Raw genomic sequence first — 17,996 nt, 5'->3', positions numbered from 1 at the left:
GCCCCGTGCAATGCGCCGAGATCTCACTCGGCAGTGCTGCAACCCTGTTGGCATTTGCATGCTCTTTCCTTATCCGCGCTAGTGCACAGGTACCTCGACTAACGTTCCAGAAACTCTGTCCTTTACTCAGCGCGAGCGCCGCAACGACCACGCGTCTTGAAGTTCACTTCTTTCTGTACAATGATATCCCTGCCCCAGCATTGATCTTGCTAGGCCCTTTCACTCCTTTGAAATATCTCCTGAAAAGCAGCTGCACGTGTGTCTGCGATTGGAGATTCTCGGCACGCGGACCGAGAGACACTTGCCCGTGCTACACCTCCGCGGTCTCACACCCACGTTGTAGAACTCCAAACAGCCCCCCTCGATCTCGACTGCCTGCAGCGTAGTCTGCAAAGATGCCTCCCAAATCCGCTTTCACGCGCCTCGACGCCTTCACCAAGACTGTCGAAGATGCACGCATCCGTACAACGTCTGGAGGAATCGTCACCATTGCGAGCTTACTGGTTATTTTCTGGCTGACATGGGGCGAGTGGGCAGACTACAGGCGAGTGATAGTCCGCCCTGAGTTAGTTGTCGACAAAGGCCGAGGCGAGCGCATGGAGATCAGCTTGAATATCACATTCCCGCGCATGCCCTGTGAACTGTTGACTCTCGACATTATGGACGTGTCGGGAGAGCTGCAGATGGGTGTCGCCCATGGCATCGACAAGGTGCGGCTGAGCCCCGAGAAGGAGGGCAGTAAGGATATCGAGGCCAAGGCGCTGGATTTGTGAGTCACCCCCAGTTGTCGTTACTTGAGGACACGCACAGAGAGTAGCACGACAGCTAACCTTCGACACAGGCACAAAGATGAGGCCTCTCACCTTGCACCCGACTACTGCGGCGAATGCTACGGTGCTCCCGCCCCCGCCAACGCACATAGATCGGGCTGCTGTAATACTTGCGACGAGGTCCGTGACGCTTACGCTTCGGTGTCCTGGTCTTTTGGTCGCGGCGAGGGTGTTGAGCAGTGCGAGCGCGAACACTACGCCGAACATCTCGATGCCCAGCGTCAAGAGGGGTGCCGCCTCGAGGGCAGCATCAAGGTCAACAAGGTCATCGGCAACTTCCACATTGCTCCTGGAAAGTCATTCTCCAATGGCAACCTGCACGTACACGATCTCGAGAACTACTTCAAGGATGAATACGCCCACACCTTCACCCATACGATCCACCACCTTCGGTTCGGTCCCCAACTGAGCGATGTTATTGTGCAGAACATGGCGAAGAACCACCTTGCGACTGGCCCCGGTGGCTGGACAAACCACCACATTAACCCCCTGGATGGTACAGAACAGCACACGGAAGAAAAGGCCTTCAACTACATGTATTTCGTCAAGGTTGTCTCAACCGCCTATCTGCCGCTTGGTTGGGAAAAGGAGGCTGCTCGCCCCAGCAGCGAAGACATCGGCGCCATCATTGAAGGCAACTACAAGGGAAGCATCGAGACACACCAGTACTCTGTCACTAGCCACAAGAGGAACCTTCAAGGTGGCACCGATGAGCAGGAAGGCCATAAGGAGCGCATTCACGCGCGTGGTGGTATCCCTGGTGTATTCTTCTCATACGTATGTTGTGAACTCTGTATGTCTAAAGAACATGACTGACCTTGTTGTTAGGACATATCGCCCATGAAGGTCATTAACCGCGAAGTACGCGACAAATCCTTCTCTGGCTTCCTCGTTGGCTTGTGCGCTGTCATTGGCGGTACACTCACAGTCGCTGCGGCGGTCGACCGTGCGCTCTACGAAGGCGTCAACAAGATCAAGAAGATACATTCCCAGTAGTCGTGCATGGTAACGCAGCAGTCAGTCTCAGTTCTACCTACGTGCATTTGTGGGCTGCGAGCCAGGAGTTTCGGCGCACTGATTTGGCAATTCGAATTTGGCGACGCATTGGGTTGACGAACGTAAATCTATGAGTCTATTGGAAGATGGACGAAGATTTAACTATGAGCAGAAATTGCCAGCTTGTACCATCTAGCATGGGCGAACATGTAGAGATCCAATGCATATGATAAGATCAAAATGGACGTCAGCCTTGCCCAGGCAACAATGTGAAAGGGTGCCTGGAATGCCTAGTTATCTGCCCCATGAGATGCCGAGCATCGAGACATCAAGGACCATGTTGTAGACCCTAGCACGCCACTGAGTCAATAAAAGTACGTATTTCACCAGTAGAGATATTAGACCTCAGTACATTGTGGTCGATTTTAGCGGCGCGCACAGACGTAACGTCGAACGGAAGCGCGCTAGTGGCATAAAACGCACCCTCTCGCTCTTACGTTCAAGTCACACCTTTTACTTCAGCAATCTACCCGCATACACTCGATACATTACTATCAAACAGTCTGGATCACCAGAGCCTTATCAACACCAAGTCTTATCCACGTCCACATTCGTTTTATCCCATCCTCACAGGCGGAGTCATCATGTCTGCACCACGAGGACAAGGGCGCGGACGAGGTCGTGGCCGAGGTCGAGGCCGAGGAGACTACTACACTCCCAGCGATCGCCAAAATCAGAACCAGAGCCAGCCTCAACAGCAAGCCGAGCCAGATCGTGCAGCAGCAACTCTTAACACTGTCGATCTTCTCAAAGGCTTCCTAGCACGGCGCTACGATGCTTCTACCAAACTGCTCAATTTCTCAACTATCGCGACTGACGAAGAAGTTGCAAAAAGCGGCATGTTCCGACAAGAATCAACGCAAAAGAAATTCTTCCCAGCACTCATGGTAATCTGTGATGAGATGCTTGAAACGCGGGAGGCCAAGGAAGCCGCCATCGAAAGCGTCACACTCTGCGGCAACAACATCACCAATCTTAACGTAGTGTTCGATCTCTGTAAAACTCTGAATCACATCAAAAATCTCGACTTAAGCGGCAACGCCTTCCACTCGGTTAACGCCCTGAAACCCTGGAAAGGCCGTTTCAAGAAGCTCGAGCACCTGATTATCGATCCCTTCAGCAGCATAGGATGGGAAGATGAGCTCACAGCTTGGTTCCCCAAACTTCGAATCCTGAATGGCAGCCAGGTCCGTGCCGATAACACTGCACCGGGCGACGCAAGTATGATTACGGATGCACCCATGGCCCCAACACCACAACCAATGGCCGGCGCGCCATCACCAACACCAACGTTACCAGCACCGGCACTCGACCAACAAAAGGAGGAGATGGTCGCGTATGTTCAGCAAGCAACGAACCTCAAGCGCGACTACGCAATTCAGTGTCTGGAGGCTGGAGGATGGGATCTGAATCGTGCTGGAGAGCTGTTCACGCAAAGCCAACCCACCTTGCCACCCGATGCATACAACTAGGCGCTGGAGCTCAAGGTGACGGAAGTCTACTAGACGGAAGGGGATCGAAGATTGTCCTTGTTGATGTTCTTGTTCTATTATTTATGTGTTTACTGTTGCATAGCGGGACGGAGTCAGTAGCGCGGCTTATTTGGATTCAAGGAGCATGCATGGAGGATTACATGCGTCGAGCTGGAGTCAGACATCACAGTCGATAGGAAAATTGATTCCAAGCCAGTTTCACCGGCTTGTTTACTGCGCCCGCCAACCGCATCTTCCACTACTCTAAGCAAAGCCTCACTACCTTGTCACTAGCAAAATTCATGTTGTGCGTGACGGCATCTCCGTATCTTAACTCAATAAACCAATTTCTCACATACACTCACAATCTTCACAATACCTTCACAATTAGGAAGGATCCCCTTTCCTACGCCCCTTACCCAAAATGCGCCGCAGCATTCAAGTATGCGTCATCGGCTAGAATCAAATCTGGGCACTATGGCTTTTACACCTTTCTGGCCCAGAGCCGTAGATAAGCGCTTCGACAAGTGACCTCACAACATCTTATTGTCGTCTAGGATCATGTGCGCAATAGAGGTGCTGTAAACAAGCTTCTTGATATAAAGAGTGGGGATTTGGTGGATATTGGTGGGTAGGGGCGATGTTGTAGTCCAGACTGCAGCATTTTCGTTCATCTGAATGACCTGGGGTATATTGCGGAATAGTTCGATTTTTCAGAGTAAATGGAAGTGAGCGTGAAGTGACGTCAACTGGCTTGTCGATATCATTTGCGTGCACCTGATTCGATCGCCCTGGTCGATCCTATCTTCTGCAGTTCACCATTTCCCCGCAGAGGCGATACCCTATCTCGGTTACCATCGCCACCAGATAGCTATTAAAAAAGCACAACGCAACTCCTTTCAAAAGATAAAACAGAGCATTCTAAAAATGCTTGTCTCGCCTACATCACATCAATGCAACGTCACAGCGAATTTTCGACTCAGGGAGAAGAAGTACAAGTTCGGCACGGAGACGAGCATCAAGTGACCAAGTAAGAGCTATGGGCGTCAGCGCGCGTCTAATCCTATGGTGAGAAGCTGACATGGAGATGCAGTACGCTACTAAACCCTCAGTCGTCCTTCTTCCTACTGCCCGCCGAAGTGCGCAACCAGATCTACAACTACATCTTTGCTAGCCACGACATCCATGCTGTCGATGCACAATTTTACACGAACCTAAATAGCGCACCTGCTGATCATCGCTATCAAATCGACATCAAACCACGCAGGGGTTCTTACAACAAGCCTAAAGAGGTAGCAACACAACCACCATCATCCGTCACCTGTCGAGATCTCGTCGCTCTAACACAAGTCTGTCGACAACTCCACCACGAGACTGCAAGCCTTCCATACAGCCTAAACCGCTTTTGTGGCCCTCCCGAGACTCTCCATGCTCTTTTCTGCCGAATGGATCCCTTCAGTGCCAACTCAGTCAGGAGCGTGCTAGTTAACCTTGGCTCTACACGCCACACTGAGGGATTCGCTGGGGGCCTGGTGCTATGTCTTCACACGAAAACGATTGTGACGGCTTTGCGGCCTTTGAAGTCACTGGATTGTGTCTTTGTTGCTTTGCACGCGGGCTCGGATGACTGGGCGAGGGCGACGATCCGGGCACGGTTGGCCAAGTGCAGAAGCCCGTTTAGGGTTGAGTTTGTTGACGTGTGTGATTGAGAGCCATCTGCGTTGGGGATTGCGAAAGGGAAATATCTGAAGCTAATGTAAAGTTTGGACACAATCATGACTACGATGCAACAGGTAGCTGAAGTTGCCATGAAAGAACGAACTGGCTCTCTGTTCTCTGCAAGCAGAGTGAAGTTGCAGCTGCGACCCTATCTGCGACTAAAACTTATATGTTTGCTGATTCTTTCCTTCGCCGTTTGCTCGCACCTTTTCCTTCCTTGCTGAGCCTTGCACCTACATACTACCTCAATACCTTGACACGACCGCCCAACCACTGACCCCTCCCTTCCTACGACCGATATGGATCCCTTCCATGATACAATGTGGGCGTGCTCCTGCTAGACGTTTACACGGACTGACCTTCTGCAGCACTTTACGCAACGAGACGTAGTCGCCTCTCTCACGCGTTCTTGCCAAGATTCACAACGACATTTGGGAACACGTTCTTGGAGATCAATAGATTTGGCTCGACACAACGCAGAAAAAGTTCTTGCTTGGACTCAGGGAGTTGAGGGAGGAGAAGTGGTGGTGGTGTAAACATGCAATCGAAACGTATGCACATAGCATGTAAGGGATAGAACATTGGAAGAAACGCAGGCCAAACCGGCCCGGCAACGAACGAATTCAATAACACAACATCTATGGGAATCATGTGCTCGCAAGCCAAGCGTTTCTGCACTTCTTTCTACCGCAACACCAAGGCGCCCCCAATATTACAACGCAATACTAATGACTCTTCCTCTGCGCATTCGCCAACGCGCTGTTCAGCGCCGCAGTAACATCGACATGGAACAGCGGCCTGTTCAAACCCTGCACAACCGCGATTCTGCCAGCAGTCACGCCCGTGGTATCGCCCTCGATGCCGCCATACGCCTTGCTGAACTCAAGCTGCTTGTTCAGCGAGCCAGCGTCACTCGACTCGCTCTCGTGTGCCTCTTCGATGTCGTGGCTGCGCACCTGCGAAAGATTGCGCTTTGCGTGGCGGTTCTCCGCGGCTTCAGCAGCAGCCGCGGCAGATTGCGAGCCGCCGATCTCGGCGACGGAGAAGACAGGTTTCCAGCGGTGGACGCCGCTCGCGTCGGGCTCGGGGGTGTAGTATCCGAAGCCGCCGGCGGCGAGGGCGCGTTTGGTCCAGCGGTTGTTGATGTTGCAGAAATGCCAGTCCACCGTGTCTGGGGCGGCGTACTTGTCGAGCTGGTTGCGCACGTCGATCAGGTTCTGGATGGATGTGAGATCGACGTTGTTGACGGAAGAGAAGTCAAGAATGATGGCCTTGAGCGTTGGGCGTTCGTCGCTCTCTTCTTGCTGCTTCCCGCGGCGTGGGCCGGGGTCATTCCACGGTCGGTCGCCAAGGCGTGCGTAAGTGGTAGGATTTGTGCGACGTGTCTTCTTGAAGATGGTCTCTACAAGGTCATCGAGGTAGTGGTTGGCATTGGGGTAGTTGAAACCTTCGCTGAATCTGTAGAGGAAGATACCTGGGTAGGGATCCTCGAGCTGAATCTGCGGGTTGGAGCCATCGTGATGGTCGATGGGCAAAAAAATACTGCGAACAGAATGCTCAGGTTCGGTAGGGCTCTTTTTCTGGTCCGGCTTGGTGTCTTCTGTCGGGTCGAGAAGGTGGTCTCCCACGACAGAGTGGATCTTCGCACGACCGAGGAAGCGTCCCCTGGCCTTGAAGGCACGGAAAGCCCATAGCGCGAAGGAGATACAGACAGTGGTGTAGATACCGTTCTCGATACTGGAGAAGACTGTTACAAATACACCAGCAAAGAAAATTGGGACTTCGATGGGCGAAATTCTCCAGAATTGGTAAACGGTATTGGGTGGCAGGATCAAGTCACCCACAGCGTGGATGATGACGGCAGCCAACGTGGCATTAGGTATGTACCAGAACATAGCTGGGAGGGCATAGATGGCGAGCAAAACCACAACAGCAGTGATGACACCAGCGAATGGAGTACGCACACCAGCCTTGGATTTGATGGCGGTACGGGAGAAAGAGCCAGTGGCAGGGTAAGCACCAAGGAACGGACCGAGACAGTTGCTGACACCAATGGCGACCAGCTCCTGCGAAGGGTTGATGGTGTAGTTGTTGACACGACCGAATGACTTGGAAATCGAAATGTGCTCGATAAGGAGAACGATGACAGTCGACGGAAGCTCCGAAGCGAAGGACTTGATGATGTCGATGGTGATGTGAGGTACACGAGCGTCCTGGAATCCTCGCGGAACATGACCAAGTGTCTTGATCAGAGGCTTCTTCCTGTGGTTACGATTGACAAGATAGCTGACCAGAATGTAGAGAAGGATGATGAAGACCGTCCGCAGGGTGTTGATGAAGAAGAACAGCTTCGCCTTGCTGGGATAACGCTTTGCAAGACGGCCGCACAGCCAACGAATAAAGTACAGGGCAAAAAGCGATGTAAGACCGAAGGAAGCATCGAGGTTTGTGGTTCCGAGGTGCTTGAGGGTGTTGATGATGACCTTGTATGTAGCTTCACGGGTTGAGAAGCCAGAGATACCCATCATAGTAGGTACTTGCCCGGCAGCAATGCTGATAGCTGAACCTGTCATGAACGCCGAGATCGCAGGAAGCGAGATGACTTCCACAATCCAGCCCAGACGCGCGAGACCGAGGAAGAGCACAATTGAGCCAGCGATGACAGCCAATGAAGACGCAATCACGTCTCGAGAGGCGTGGACACCTGTGGCCTCGGCCTTCAGAATGACGTTACCGGTGACGGTCGACAGTACAGCGACAGGTCCGATGGTGATATCCTTAGATGTAGCGAAGAACCAGTAGATGAGTACACCCATGAACGAAGAATACAGTCCGAATTGAACAGGGAGCTGAGCCAGTTTGGCGTAGGCCATGCCCTGAGGGACAACGACGGCTCCGACGGTAATTCCTGAGCGAGTTAGTCTGCAATTGCTGAATACCACGGAGCAAACCTACCAGCAATGAGATCTCCAATGAACCATTGTAGGTTGTATCGGCCGATCCAGTGGACGAACGGGAAGAGGCTGGAGATGTACTGGCCGAATTCTGCACCGGAGGGAATAACTTCGCGAACCCACTCAGCGGCAGTTGGCTCTTCTTCGACGTATGTGTGAGCTGAGCCGACGGTGAAGACACTCTCGCCCCGAGTTACTCGGTCTGAGCCAGTTTCGTTGCGGTAGTGCAAGTCGATGCCGAGGACCTTGGCGAGGCCGTTGCCAATCTTGTTTGCCATTATGGATGGATCTAACGAAACAACGGAAGCCAGATGGCTATGGATCCAGACGGTTCAACACCGGTAGCGTACCACGTGCTTTTCTGTCCTTCCGAAGTAGGGACGAGAAGGCAAGACTGGACAAGACTTGACAAGCTACCACAAAAGAGTTGCCAGGGCTTGGAACTTATGTATCAGAGCCTACCAGGCGGGTAGGTGTGCAGAGGTCCCGTGCGGAAATTCCACTACCAGCAAATAGCGAGAGATTGACCAGCGACTCGGTCCGTGGGATCGAACTGCGAGATGCGAATTCGAAATTCCTCCGATGCTGGACGGTCTGGACTGGGAAAAGCAAAGGCTTGGGGAACGCCTCAAAATTGCTTGATGTGGCGGATTATTGCGTGACAGGAGCTTGTTGTGCACGCAGATCGAGAATGGCGAAGTTGGCGTATGGCTGTTTCTAGCCCTGGGTAACACGCAGACGCGTAATTTGTCTGGTGGTGAGGCAGCAGGGCAGACGAACGTGAGAGACAGCCGCTCCCGCCACCTTAAAGCGAGACATGGCAAGTTAGATTTTGACAAGTGACATAATTATGGACAGTGTCGGCCACGCATCCCCCAAACGTTGGAGCGGTACTGCTCCATCTGCCGTAGTCGGAGTTGGAGCGATGACAGAAAGCCTCGACTTTGCAGGGAAACTCGATTAGGGCGACAGGGATGGCGCATTAAGGATCTGATGGTGCTAGCCGCACGCAATTAGTGGCCAATGGCATAGCAGGGCCCGGCAAATCTCAATTGCGTGCTCACAGGCAAAGATGTCGAATTGCCCCGGTGCAGACGCCATGTTCATCTCTCGGCGGTGGCACCTGAAGGGCGTGGCAGTCAATGGTAATTCGTTATTGCGCTCTCAACTGACGACTTTTCTGCCGCGATAACCTCGCCCCTGGGACTGTATGACAGTACACCCCTCTGCACAGTCGCTGCGTAGTCTTTGTCGAATGCGGGTATCGTCAAAGGCTGTCTTTTGGGAGTTGTTAACGTGCACCCCCATATATGGTAACGTACGCCCCCATAAGCCTATGTGGGCTAGATTCGGCTGCAAGGCAGCCAGGGACCCCAGCACATCTGTATTGTATGGTATTGCCACCAAGCCCAGACGCGCACGCGTCGTTGTTTACCTGCCGATCGCGATCCTAGTCATCCTTGATGCATGTTGGTGTGGGTGAGTCGATTTTTGACGCCAATTTTGATGACTATCTATCTGCCCGTTGGGTTGATTTAACAATTATCTATCTACTGCCCGTTGTATAGATTTAACTGCCCTGCCCAGCCATAGCTCCGCGCTGGCACTGCAAATCTGAAGCTATCGTCGTAGTCAACTACGTTGTTTATGGTGTTGTTGATGGTGATAGACGTCGCTGGCGGCGGCGGCGGCGGCGGCGGCGGCGCCCAGTACTGCGTTTGATCTGCCAATTGTCGCGATAGGTGCTGAAAGTAGCTGCCTAGAGGCGCTATCTGCGCGTTGTTGTGAGGTTGTTAGGGCAGGTAGAGAGGATTGTAAGCCATCAGTGGCAGCGGTTGATGGCTTAGGTGCCCATACGACGGCGGAGGCGTTGCAAAGTAAGGCTGCTGCCACAGCAGAGGCGTTGCAAAGTGAGGTTGCTGCCGCGGCGGCTGGCGAGGCGTTGGCGATGGATAAGGTTGCTGCCGCGGCGGCTGGCGAGGCGCTGGCGATGGATTTACTGGTTGTGAGCTAATTACTATAAGATTCTTAGCAGGTATTGCTTGTACTAGGTCCATCCGGCGCGGCATCAGCGCCTAGGTTAGCGCTGAGGCACTGGGTATATTGCCATCAAGCCGCTCAAATAGCGATGGATCGCGACGATTACCTCGTCTGCCTGAGCCAGCTGTGTGGCGGCGAGCCTCGTTGCGTTTTTGACGCTCAACACGAGGCTCTAGAGGTCTTAATAGCGGCGGAATTGTTGCAGATTGTGTTGTTATAGATTGTGAGCGATCAACCCACCAGTGTAGGTCAAAATCGCTAGGTTGTAGCGAGCCCGATCGCTCTAATATTGCAGCAAGCCTGTGCCAATAAGGCATGCCAAGCAACTGTGTATAAGTGCCTGTACAGGGCTTCGATTGGTGGTTTATAGAGTCGCGGAGTCGCAGATCGTTGCAGGCGAGAGAGTACTGTTTTGCTGTCAAAGCCAGCGCGTGGCGAGTAATCCGAGTAACAACGCCAGCAAAGATAGGGTGCTGGCAATCAGCTCGGATACCTCGATTCTGCATGGAATTAAGGTAGTTAAGGTGCTCTAATTGCTCTGTGTACAATAATTTAAGCTTGTAAAACAACTAAAGTACGTTAGCAGTGCTGCTATTAAGCCATAATTTAATAACCTGGTGTGCTCCTTCAACCTTGCTCGTTGCAAGGAGGTCATAATGGAGGTTCTGGTTTACCTAGTAGTTAACAAGCTTGTCTTTGTGGTAGCTAAACTAGTATTAATCGAGGTACCTATAGGCGGCTGGGGAGAGTTTTTTAATAGCAGCAAAGTTAAGCTTGTATTCCTCCTCTGTTTTTAAGTATAGAGTCTTGTAATAGAGCTCTGTAAACGTCAGCGTACTCTCTATATCCACCCATCTTGTCCCTTCACAACAACAGCCAAACTGAGTTGTTAAGACCTGCCTAACGTAGCTGAGGACGTCCTTGTTTATGTGCCATCTACACATAACAATCTTAGGCTAATTAAACACTAAATTAAGCGCGTTAATAGCAGCTAGGTTGTTGTCTGTAATAAACAGGCGTATATTAATACCCTCTGCGTTAAACAGCTCGTATAACTGGTTAAAAACCCATTAAAATGCTGGCTTATCCTTTCGATGCATAAGGACAACCCTAAGGTAGTTTGTACAATTATTGCTGTTTAAGCCTACTAAATTAAGCATTAGTATGCTGTATTTGTTTGTCTTAAAGGTGCAGTTGAAGAGGAGGACGTCTAGTAACTTCTTAAAGTTCGTAAGGCATTCGGGGGCAATTATAAGGAGAAATTTGATGTGTTATTGCGCGTTAACCTCTATTCTGATATATTATTAGTTGTTTTTAGCCTATACGGCAACTGTGCGGAGTCCGTGCAGTAACCATGCGCGCGCAATCCAGCCAATTAGAGGCCACTGTTTCAATATTAGATCCTCAATACTATAGAAATATCGTGAGATTGCACATACTAATGCCACCACCCACACTCGTCCATCTCTAGCACCAACTGCTCCACCTTTGTTTTTATGCCTAGCTTCATCCTTAAGGCCTTCCGATACTCGTTGCGGACGTCTTGCTGTGTCCAACTTTGTCCTAGAAATGCTGCCTTGATCGCGCTGAGGGCGGGTGCAGCCCCTCTAGAGCTCTGGATAATAGAGACAACAGTTACCTGCTCCTCGTTAGTAAGCTCTCTTGTCTCTCTTCTGTTCTAAGCAAAGACAAACCTGTCCTTAACAGGAGGATGGTTGTGTATACACAATTTGCGCTCTTCTATATATAGGACTCTCTAAACTAACGTCTCTAGGTTTCTGCCATTATCAGCAGCCAGCTAAAACGCTATTAGACAGTTAGTACGCGTGCTAGCAGCTCCGCAACGCTTAACTGCACTGTTACTATTATTAACTCTCTTTAATAGTATCTTACGTTGCCCAGCGTTGCTGCAAGCCATCTGTAGACGGTAACGTCCTCCTCTTAACCATTTATCACGCCTATATGAGACACCGTAGTCCTTCGCCTATTGAAGCACTGCAGCTTCTGCGTCATCTAGGGTCTTGTACGAGGCCTCTGGAGGCGGCTTATAGTCTTGGAGTTTGTACAGAGTGTTATCCTACAACCCATCAAGGTCTACTTTGGCGACTAGTGGGTTGCGGTGTTAACGTTTTTGAGCTCTATAGGCGCGTTGACGGACCATGCAACCAGGTACAATATCTCTAGCGTTGTTGTGATCGCTAGGAGTCTCTGACCTGTCCTCTTCTTCACCCAACGCGTCGCTAACAGCAGTACTCTCTCCAGCAACACTAGACGCTGGTGTTGCTGGCCGTGACAGCCGCGAGACGACAGAATCCTCATCCGAAACACCCCAATCGCCAGGGGACGGCAATCGCGACGGCGAGTACAATTGTGCGCCCTAGGCCGCTGGCGGCGGCGACAACGACAACGACAACAGAGGCATAGCAATAGCGTTAATAATAACAACAACAACAACAAGATAGAGATGGCAATAGAGATGGCAATAGCGTTAATAATAACAATAACAAGATAGAGACAGAGATAGAGATGGCTGACGCGTTAATAAGGCCTCAGATAAGGCGTTAAACGTCGCGTTAAGCGTCACAAAAGTTATGTAAGACGTATCACCTTTAGCAAAACGCTCTAACAGCTATATTTGTATAGTAATTAAGCTATTTTGGGCACTCAGGCGAGGCGGCGCGTCTTGGCTGCCTTATGGGGGCGTACGTTACCATATATGGGGGTGCACGTTAACAACTCCCCTGTCTTTTGCGTTGAATGGGGACTTTGCGTCACTCCAGGAACGTTCCGGAGTCTAGTGGATCAAACGTGGGGCTCTAATGGGGCCGTCTGCATGCTGTTCTGGGTCGCTTTCACTATTATGTACTATAGTAGAAGAGGACCTCGACGACAATCATGGCAGACTGCTGCGAGTGGAGTGGGAACACTGCGGGTTGGATTAAGCTTCGGTGCGTCCATGCGCCTCGCCTCGTGTGGTTTTTCCTGAAGATGTATTGTGATTGGCCTGGTACGTATGTGCAAAAGGAAATCCACCTTCCCGCAATAGGTCTGTGAACAGCATTGACTACAGGGGCGCTCCACGACACGGAGATTCGATGCTTGGTTGTTGAGACTGCAATCGCGCGATCAGAGCTGTGTTCCTTGTGTGGCCGGCTAGCGGGAGGTCGCCCAGGCGGTCAGGTCAGGCTCACTCCAGAGTTCTCAGCAGCGAATACACGCTCGCCAAACTATGGTCAGCAGCTCGCAATGTATGGCCAGCCCCAAAGGCAGCTACATAGTATGTTTGATTGACAGGGTCTATCCAGGGTCCCTATGCAGTACGCACGGCACGGTCCAGACGTGGTGCATCGAGCGTCTCCGTCTAAGGGCATTCCGAACAGCCCTTTCGTAACTACCAGACTCCTGGAAAGTGGATATGCGCTCTTGCATCCCTGTCGCCCAGCAGCCTTAACTCCACAGTGGACTTGTGAGCGAAGTTGGATGTGCACATCAGAGATTGTCAAAATGTCGCTGATATACTTGCCTGTATGCCATTGGATCCCATGAAGAGCCGCGAACATGATACTTCAGTACTGAGCTGAGACCGGTTCTTCCATCTAAACTCTGCTAGTTCCAGCGATGGCTGCGAAGGTTCACGGCGGCAGGTCTGTCGACATACGAACTGATGAACACGAGCAATGCCAAGCCAGCATTGCGTCTAATCAAGATCTGACGGATGCTATGAAGGAAACATTTAGTAGGGCGATGTCGTAAGGCGATACGACAGGATCCGGATCGACAAGCCCTGGCACACGATCGTCGAAATCAAATCTGGTGGTGATGATAGAATAGAGTCAATAGACAAGCTCACTTGTAAGTTGAAAAGACGCTAACCGTGAACAGCATTATCGCACGTGACTTTCCTGCCCACGTGTGCCAACATGCTTATGAGGTCCCGAGCACGTAGTACGATTGGAGCATCGTATTCATCGTTGTATTTTGCTGACCAACTGCTCATACTTATTGCTTGATACTCGTGCGCAGCCTCAACTTGACGTCAGACCCCAACCATTGCGGGGCAACATGAGGAGCTCGGCACCTCTCCGCTTAAGGATTCTTCCAACTAGATACCTACAGTAAGGGTCAAGTGCTGACTGCAACATGGGTAACTCAGAAGTATCGTGCGGCTAAGCCTTAATGCCGTCAATCCGCCCGCACGCGGATACAACGTGGCTCATGCAGTTAGCAGGAGCAGGTGATGTTCAGCCTCTTGAACTAAACTTTCCCGCATCCTCCCTGCCTCACCTCTTTCCTCCACTTCACACGAGTCTTGACTCCAAGAACTCTTCTGTTTGTGATAAGCAGACGCGTCTTTTAATCACTGATCGTGGACAAGTCTTCTTCGAGACGCGTCATGGCCGTACCCGTTCTATCGAGCATTGCAGGCTTTCTCGGCATTACATCGCTACGAGCGACTGGACGAGATGCATACATCATCATCACGTTACGCTCTCTGCGCATGTTCACGTCCGGAATACCATCGTTGATCCTGGCGTTATTCTTCGCCTCGCTCAATTTCCAAGACTCTAGGATTGGTGTGTTCATGACACTGACACTACTCGGTGATGTGCTTCTGTCACTGCTGCTGACACTGATTGCCGACAAGCTGGGCCGAAGAAGGATACTGTTCGGCGGCAGTATCATGATGGCGTTTTCGGGCGTCGTGTTTGCATTGTCAGAGAACTTTTGGATTCTGTTGATCGCAGCTGTGTTCGGAATCATCAGCGTCACCGGCGCAGACTGTGGCCCTTTTCGAGCTGTCGAAGAGAGCATCTTGAGCGGTCTGACAGACGAAAAGACGAGAAGCGATGTACTGGCATGGTATGTTACGTTCACCACCATGGCAGGTGCCGTAGGCGCCGAGGTTGCAGGAAGGGTGGTGCATACTTTGGAAAAGAGACATGATGTAGTCAAAGCCTATCATGCACTGTTCTGGGCCTATGCCGCGTTTGGCATCATTGGAAGTGTGCTTTGTCTGGGGCTGAGCGAGCGCTGTGAGGCTGCTGGTGAGAGGCGCACGGAGATGCAAGAGCGAGGCAGAGGTGGCAACGACGGCGAAGAAGAGGAGGTCCTGCTCGAAACCATGACACCAAGCACCACCGACGGCTTCCATCATGAAGAGGGTCGTCCAGCGCGACGGGCAGATATAAGGGTTCCACCGCAAAAGAAACAGAGCTATTTCAGCCAGATCTCGAAGTCGACTCGCTCCATCATGTACAAACTCTGGATCCTTCTGGCCATCGACTCGCTGGCAGATGGTATGACGCCGTACTCACTGATGAACTACTACGTTGAGCAGAAGTTCCACGTCTCGAAAGCAACACTAGGCGACATCACTTCCGCATCACAGTTCTTGTGCGCCGTCAGTGCTATATTCGCAGGACCACTCGCTAAGAGAATTGGACTCATCAACACAATGGTGTTCACACATCTGCCTTCCTCCATTGCCAGCGCCTTTATACCACTACCAAAGACTGTCGGTCCTACAATTGGGATCCTGCTTTTCCGAGCAGCGCTCAATAGCATGGATCAAGCTCCTCGCACTGCATTCATCGCGGCAGTTGTGAAGCCTGAAGAGCGCACGGGCGCTATGGGTATTACAAGCATGGTAAGGACTCTGGCAATGAGTGTTGGGCCTTCGATCACTGGTCTCCTCTCTGGCAACCATATGTTCTGGATTGCTTTCCTTGCCACCGGTACATGCAGAATCATCTACGACTTGGGTTTGTGGGTACTGTTTGTAAATGTCAAGGTCGGCAACAAGCCAACTGCAAGAGAAGACGATCTGAGCAGTGTGGATGACGAAGCTTGGAACGGACTTTTGAGCGACAGCGACAACGACAGCGATTTTAGTAGCGAGGGCAGAAAGAGTAAAGATCTCGAACGAACCCAGAACACGGTATAGATCAACCTGCGGGACATGATGCCGCAAATACGGTTGTACCACGAGCGCCAAGAACATGGATAGCGAACAAGCAGCTTCTGGCGTGGTTCAGGTGATTAGGCGATGGAGATAGTGGAATGGATTTGAGCTATACGAAATAACGACCAGTAGAACCTTAGTCACCGAATATTACTGGAGCATGTATACACTGCTTTTGGAAGTTCTGACGTCGTCCCCTCCATCCTCTCTGGTCCATCGGCTCAAACAAACAAACAAACGCCACATCTGTCATCGTATAGTATGTACGGCACCGGCCGCGTCTATTTGTTGGGACTGTACTTGGAGTACCCGTCACCCGAGTTGTAGTACGTCGATCCCTGCACACAACGCTCAGCAGACGCCTCGAGCCGCGCAAGAGCACTCACATTGGGGTTGCTGTAGTAGTACGAGCCGTCGGTGTTGGAGTAGTGGTAAGAATTAGAGTTCGAAGCGCCGGGACCAAAGTCACGGGAACAGTAGTGGTTTCCCTACAAAAAGCGTCAGTGGGTTCGGATAGGGAGAGGTTGGAGCGACGCACCGCCTGGTTCGTGCCCGAGCTCGTTGTGGTGTAGCCGCCGCTGCCGGAGCCGGAGCCAGAGCCAGAGCCGGGAGAAGCGTTGTTGGATGCTCGAGGCATGTTTGCTGGTGATATCGAATGCGATCGAGGTAGTTTGGCAGTCCGAGATACAAGATGCTTGACGGGTTGGTGTCAAAGCCTTCAGTTGAAACTTAAGGAAAGAGTCACAGTGGAAAGTGCGGGGTTCTACCGCACGGATCCGCCTGCAGCGCCCACTTCGCGATACAGGATGCTTTCCTTACATGGTGTGATGGATACGGAATTCTAGGATACTAAGCCTCTTACGGCGGAAGGCATCTACCTCGCAATGTGGGGCTTACTTGACTCGCACCAACTGACTACCTCTTCCATCCTAAGACATCTCCAAACACACGGCGTGCGCTCAATGTACGTCTCGGTCCAATTTGATCGACTCTTGAACCCTGGAACAGAGCATCAGACACTCATCATCTGCTTGCATACGGTAAAAAAAAAGAAAAAAAAAGGAAAAAAAAAATACAATCAGAGTAACACCCTGCAGCGAGATTGCTCAGCATACCATGAACACATGAGTGCACATCGATTACATTGACATGTACTTCTACACAGCACGCTACCCACAGCAACCCGGTATTGGATCGAATCTCACGACGTCCTCCAAGCAACCCAGCACCTACTCCTTCCCTCCAGGCGGCCGCGTGTACGTAGCACCGCCTTTTCCGTCATTGTGATAAGCCGAACCGTCAGAGTTGGAGTAATAGTACGATCCATCGCTGTCATAAGGTTAGTGTTTTCTCGTATACGAGGCTGCAGATCGTACGTGTTGGAGTAGTGGTAGGAGTTCTGGTTTGCGGCATCTGTTCCGTGGTCGCGATGGCAGTAGTGGTTTCTAGCCTCGTTCGTGCCGGAGCTCGTGATGGTGTAGTCTCCGCTGTTGCCAGACAAGGTGTTTGAAGAGGAGTTGGTGGTGGTGTTGTTCTTCGACATTTGTGGCAGTGTGGGTAAGTACTGGAGAGTTGATAGGGTGTGCGAGAGTTTCCTGGGGGCGAGCGGAGATTATCTACCAAGCCACGGTTTGCTGTGAGGTCTTGATGCTTGCTGATATACAATCAAGTGACCATGCTGAGCACGAAATCTGCTCTGGTAATCTGCAGTGAGTGTGCAAAAGCAAAAGCTTTGGGTTCTTGCTTGTGCTTCACTGCCCTCATGATGAACTCACCGTAATGAAGGCTAGCAAGTATTCCTTTCACAAAGAGCGTTTGCCGGCGTGACGTCAAAACTCCCTCCTGCCGTTGCGTTCTGTTTGCGAACATCCAGTCTGCCTCACAACAGAAACATCCAAGACAGAAACCACCAGACAACATTCCAGTTTGGCTGGACAGATCGAGGTCGAGACTCTAATGCGTG

At 51.4% G+C, this 17,996-nt stretch overlaps 8 protein-coding genes across 9 annotated transcripts, besides 9 other annotated features; 4 read left to right on the top strand and 4 right to left on the bottom strand.

Annotated features, from left to right (window-relative positions):
- Positions 1 to 395: 395 nt before the first annotated feature.
- On the top strand, positions 396 to 1,826 carry EKO05_0002419 (ER-derived vesicles protein erv46; the record flags this gene model as incomplete). Its single annotated transcript, XM_038944008.1, has 3 exons — positions 396 to 769; positions 842 to 1,607; positions 1,659 to 1,826. 3 exons carry the CDS (start codon positions 396 to 398, stop codon positions 1,824 to 1,826), a joined length of 1,308 nt encoding a protein of 435 aa, XP_038793086.1.
- Positions 1,827 to 2,470: 644 nt separating this feature from the next.
- On the top strand, positions 2,471 to 3,358 carry EKO05_0002418 (nuclear mRNA export, poly(A)+RNA binding protein; the record flags this gene model as incomplete). The annotated part of the gene is made up of 1 exon (XM_038947500.1): positions 2,471 to 3,358. One exon carries the CDS (start codon positions 2,471 to 2,473, stop codon positions 3,356 to 3,358), a length of 888 nt encoding a protein of 295 aa, XP_038793085.1.
- Positions 2,483 to 2,529: a tandem repeat.
- A 953-nt stretch (positions 3,359 to 4,311) lies between the features above and the next one.
- Positions 4,312 to 5,067, top strand: EKO05_0002417 (uncharacterized protein; the record flags this gene model as incomplete). Its single annotated transcript, XM_059635909.1, has 2 exons — positions 4,312 to 4,388; positions 4,452 to 5,067. The coding sequence occupies 2 exons, from the start codon at positions 4,312 to 4,314 to the stop codon at positions 5,065 to 5,067; spliced, it is 693 nt and encodes a 230-aa protein (XP_059491892.1).
- A 735-nt stretch (positions 5,068 to 5,802) lies between these two features.
- Positions 5,803 to 8,309, bottom strand: EKO05_0002416 (uncharacterized protein; the record flags this gene model as incomplete). Its single annotated transcript, XM_038943976.1, has 2 exons — positions 5,803 to 7,985; positions 8,033 to 8,309. 2 exons carry the CDS (start codon positions 8,307 to 8,309, stop codon positions 5,803 to 5,805), a joined length of 2,460 nt encoding a protein of 819 aa, XP_038793084.1.
- Positions 8,310 to 9,315: 1,006 nt separating this feature from the next.
- Positions 9,316 to 9,708: a mobile genetic element.
- Positions 9,709 to 9,736: a tandem repeat.
- Positions 9,737 to 12,810: a mobile genetic element.
- On the bottom strand, positions 9,825 to 10,100 carry EKO05_0002415 (uncharacterized protein; the record flags this gene model as incomplete). Its single annotated transcript, XM_059635908.1, has 1 exon — positions 9,825 to 10,100. The coding sequence occupies one exon, from the start codon at positions 10,098 to 10,100 to the stop codon at positions 9,825 to 9,827; it is 276 nt and encodes a 91-aa protein (XP_059491891.1).
- Positions 9,950 to 10,025: a tandem repeat.
- Positions 12,469 to 12,528: a tandem repeat.
- Positions 12,528 to 12,599: a tandem repeat.
- Positions 12,811 to 14,464: 1,654 nt separating the features above from the next.
- On the top strand, positions 14,465 to 16,015 carry EKO05_0002414 (uncharacterized protein; the record flags this gene model as incomplete). The annotated part of the gene is made up of 1 exon (XM_038947499.1): positions 14,465 to 16,015. One exon carries the CDS (start codon positions 14,465 to 14,467, stop codon positions 16,013 to 16,015), a length of 1,551 nt encoding a protein of 516 aa, XP_038793083.1.
- Positions 16,016 to 16,314: 299 nt separating this feature from the next.
- On the bottom strand, positions 16,315 to 16,670 carry EKO05_0002413 (uncharacterized protein; the record flags this gene model as incomplete). 2 transcript variants are annotated; one of them, XM_059635907.1, is made up of 3 exons in its annotated part: positions 16,315 to 16,371; positions 16,420 to 16,521; positions 16,572 to 16,670. In XM_059635907.1, the coding sequence occupies 3 exons, from the start codon at positions 16,668 to 16,670 to the stop codon at positions 16,315 to 16,317; spliced, it is 258 nt and encodes an 85-aa protein (XP_059491890.1). The 2 variants fall into 2 exon arrangements, with proteins under 2 accessions (XP_059491890.1, XP_038793082.1); XM_038944168.1 differs by having other exon boundaries at positions 16,315 to 16,521.
- Positions 16,608 to 16,642: a tandem repeat.
- A 405-nt stretch (positions 16,671 to 17,075) lies between the features above and the next one.
- Positions 17,076 to 17,106: a tandem repeat.
- Positions 17,107 to 17,262: 156 nt separating this feature from the next.
- Positions 17,263 to 17,576, bottom strand: EKO05_0002412 (uncharacterized protein; the record flags this gene model as incomplete). Its single annotated transcript, XM_038944072.1, has 2 exons — positions 17,263 to 17,362; positions 17,410 to 17,576. The coding sequence occupies 2 exons, from the start codon at positions 17,574 to 17,576 to the stop codon at positions 17,263 to 17,265; spliced, it is 267 nt and encodes an 88-aa protein (XP_038793081.1).
- Positions 17,577 to 17,996: the final 420 nt, after the last annotated feature.

Source organism: Ascochyta rabiei, chromosome 3 (genome assembly GCF_004011695.2).
Source record: "Ascochyta rabiei chromosome 3, complete sequence".
Taxonomy (NCBI): Eukaryota; Fungi; Ascomycota; class Dothideomycetes; order Pleosporales; family Didymellaceae; genus Ascochyta; species Ascochyta rabiei.
This window is presented reverse-complemented; position numbering and strand designations above follow the sequence as displayed.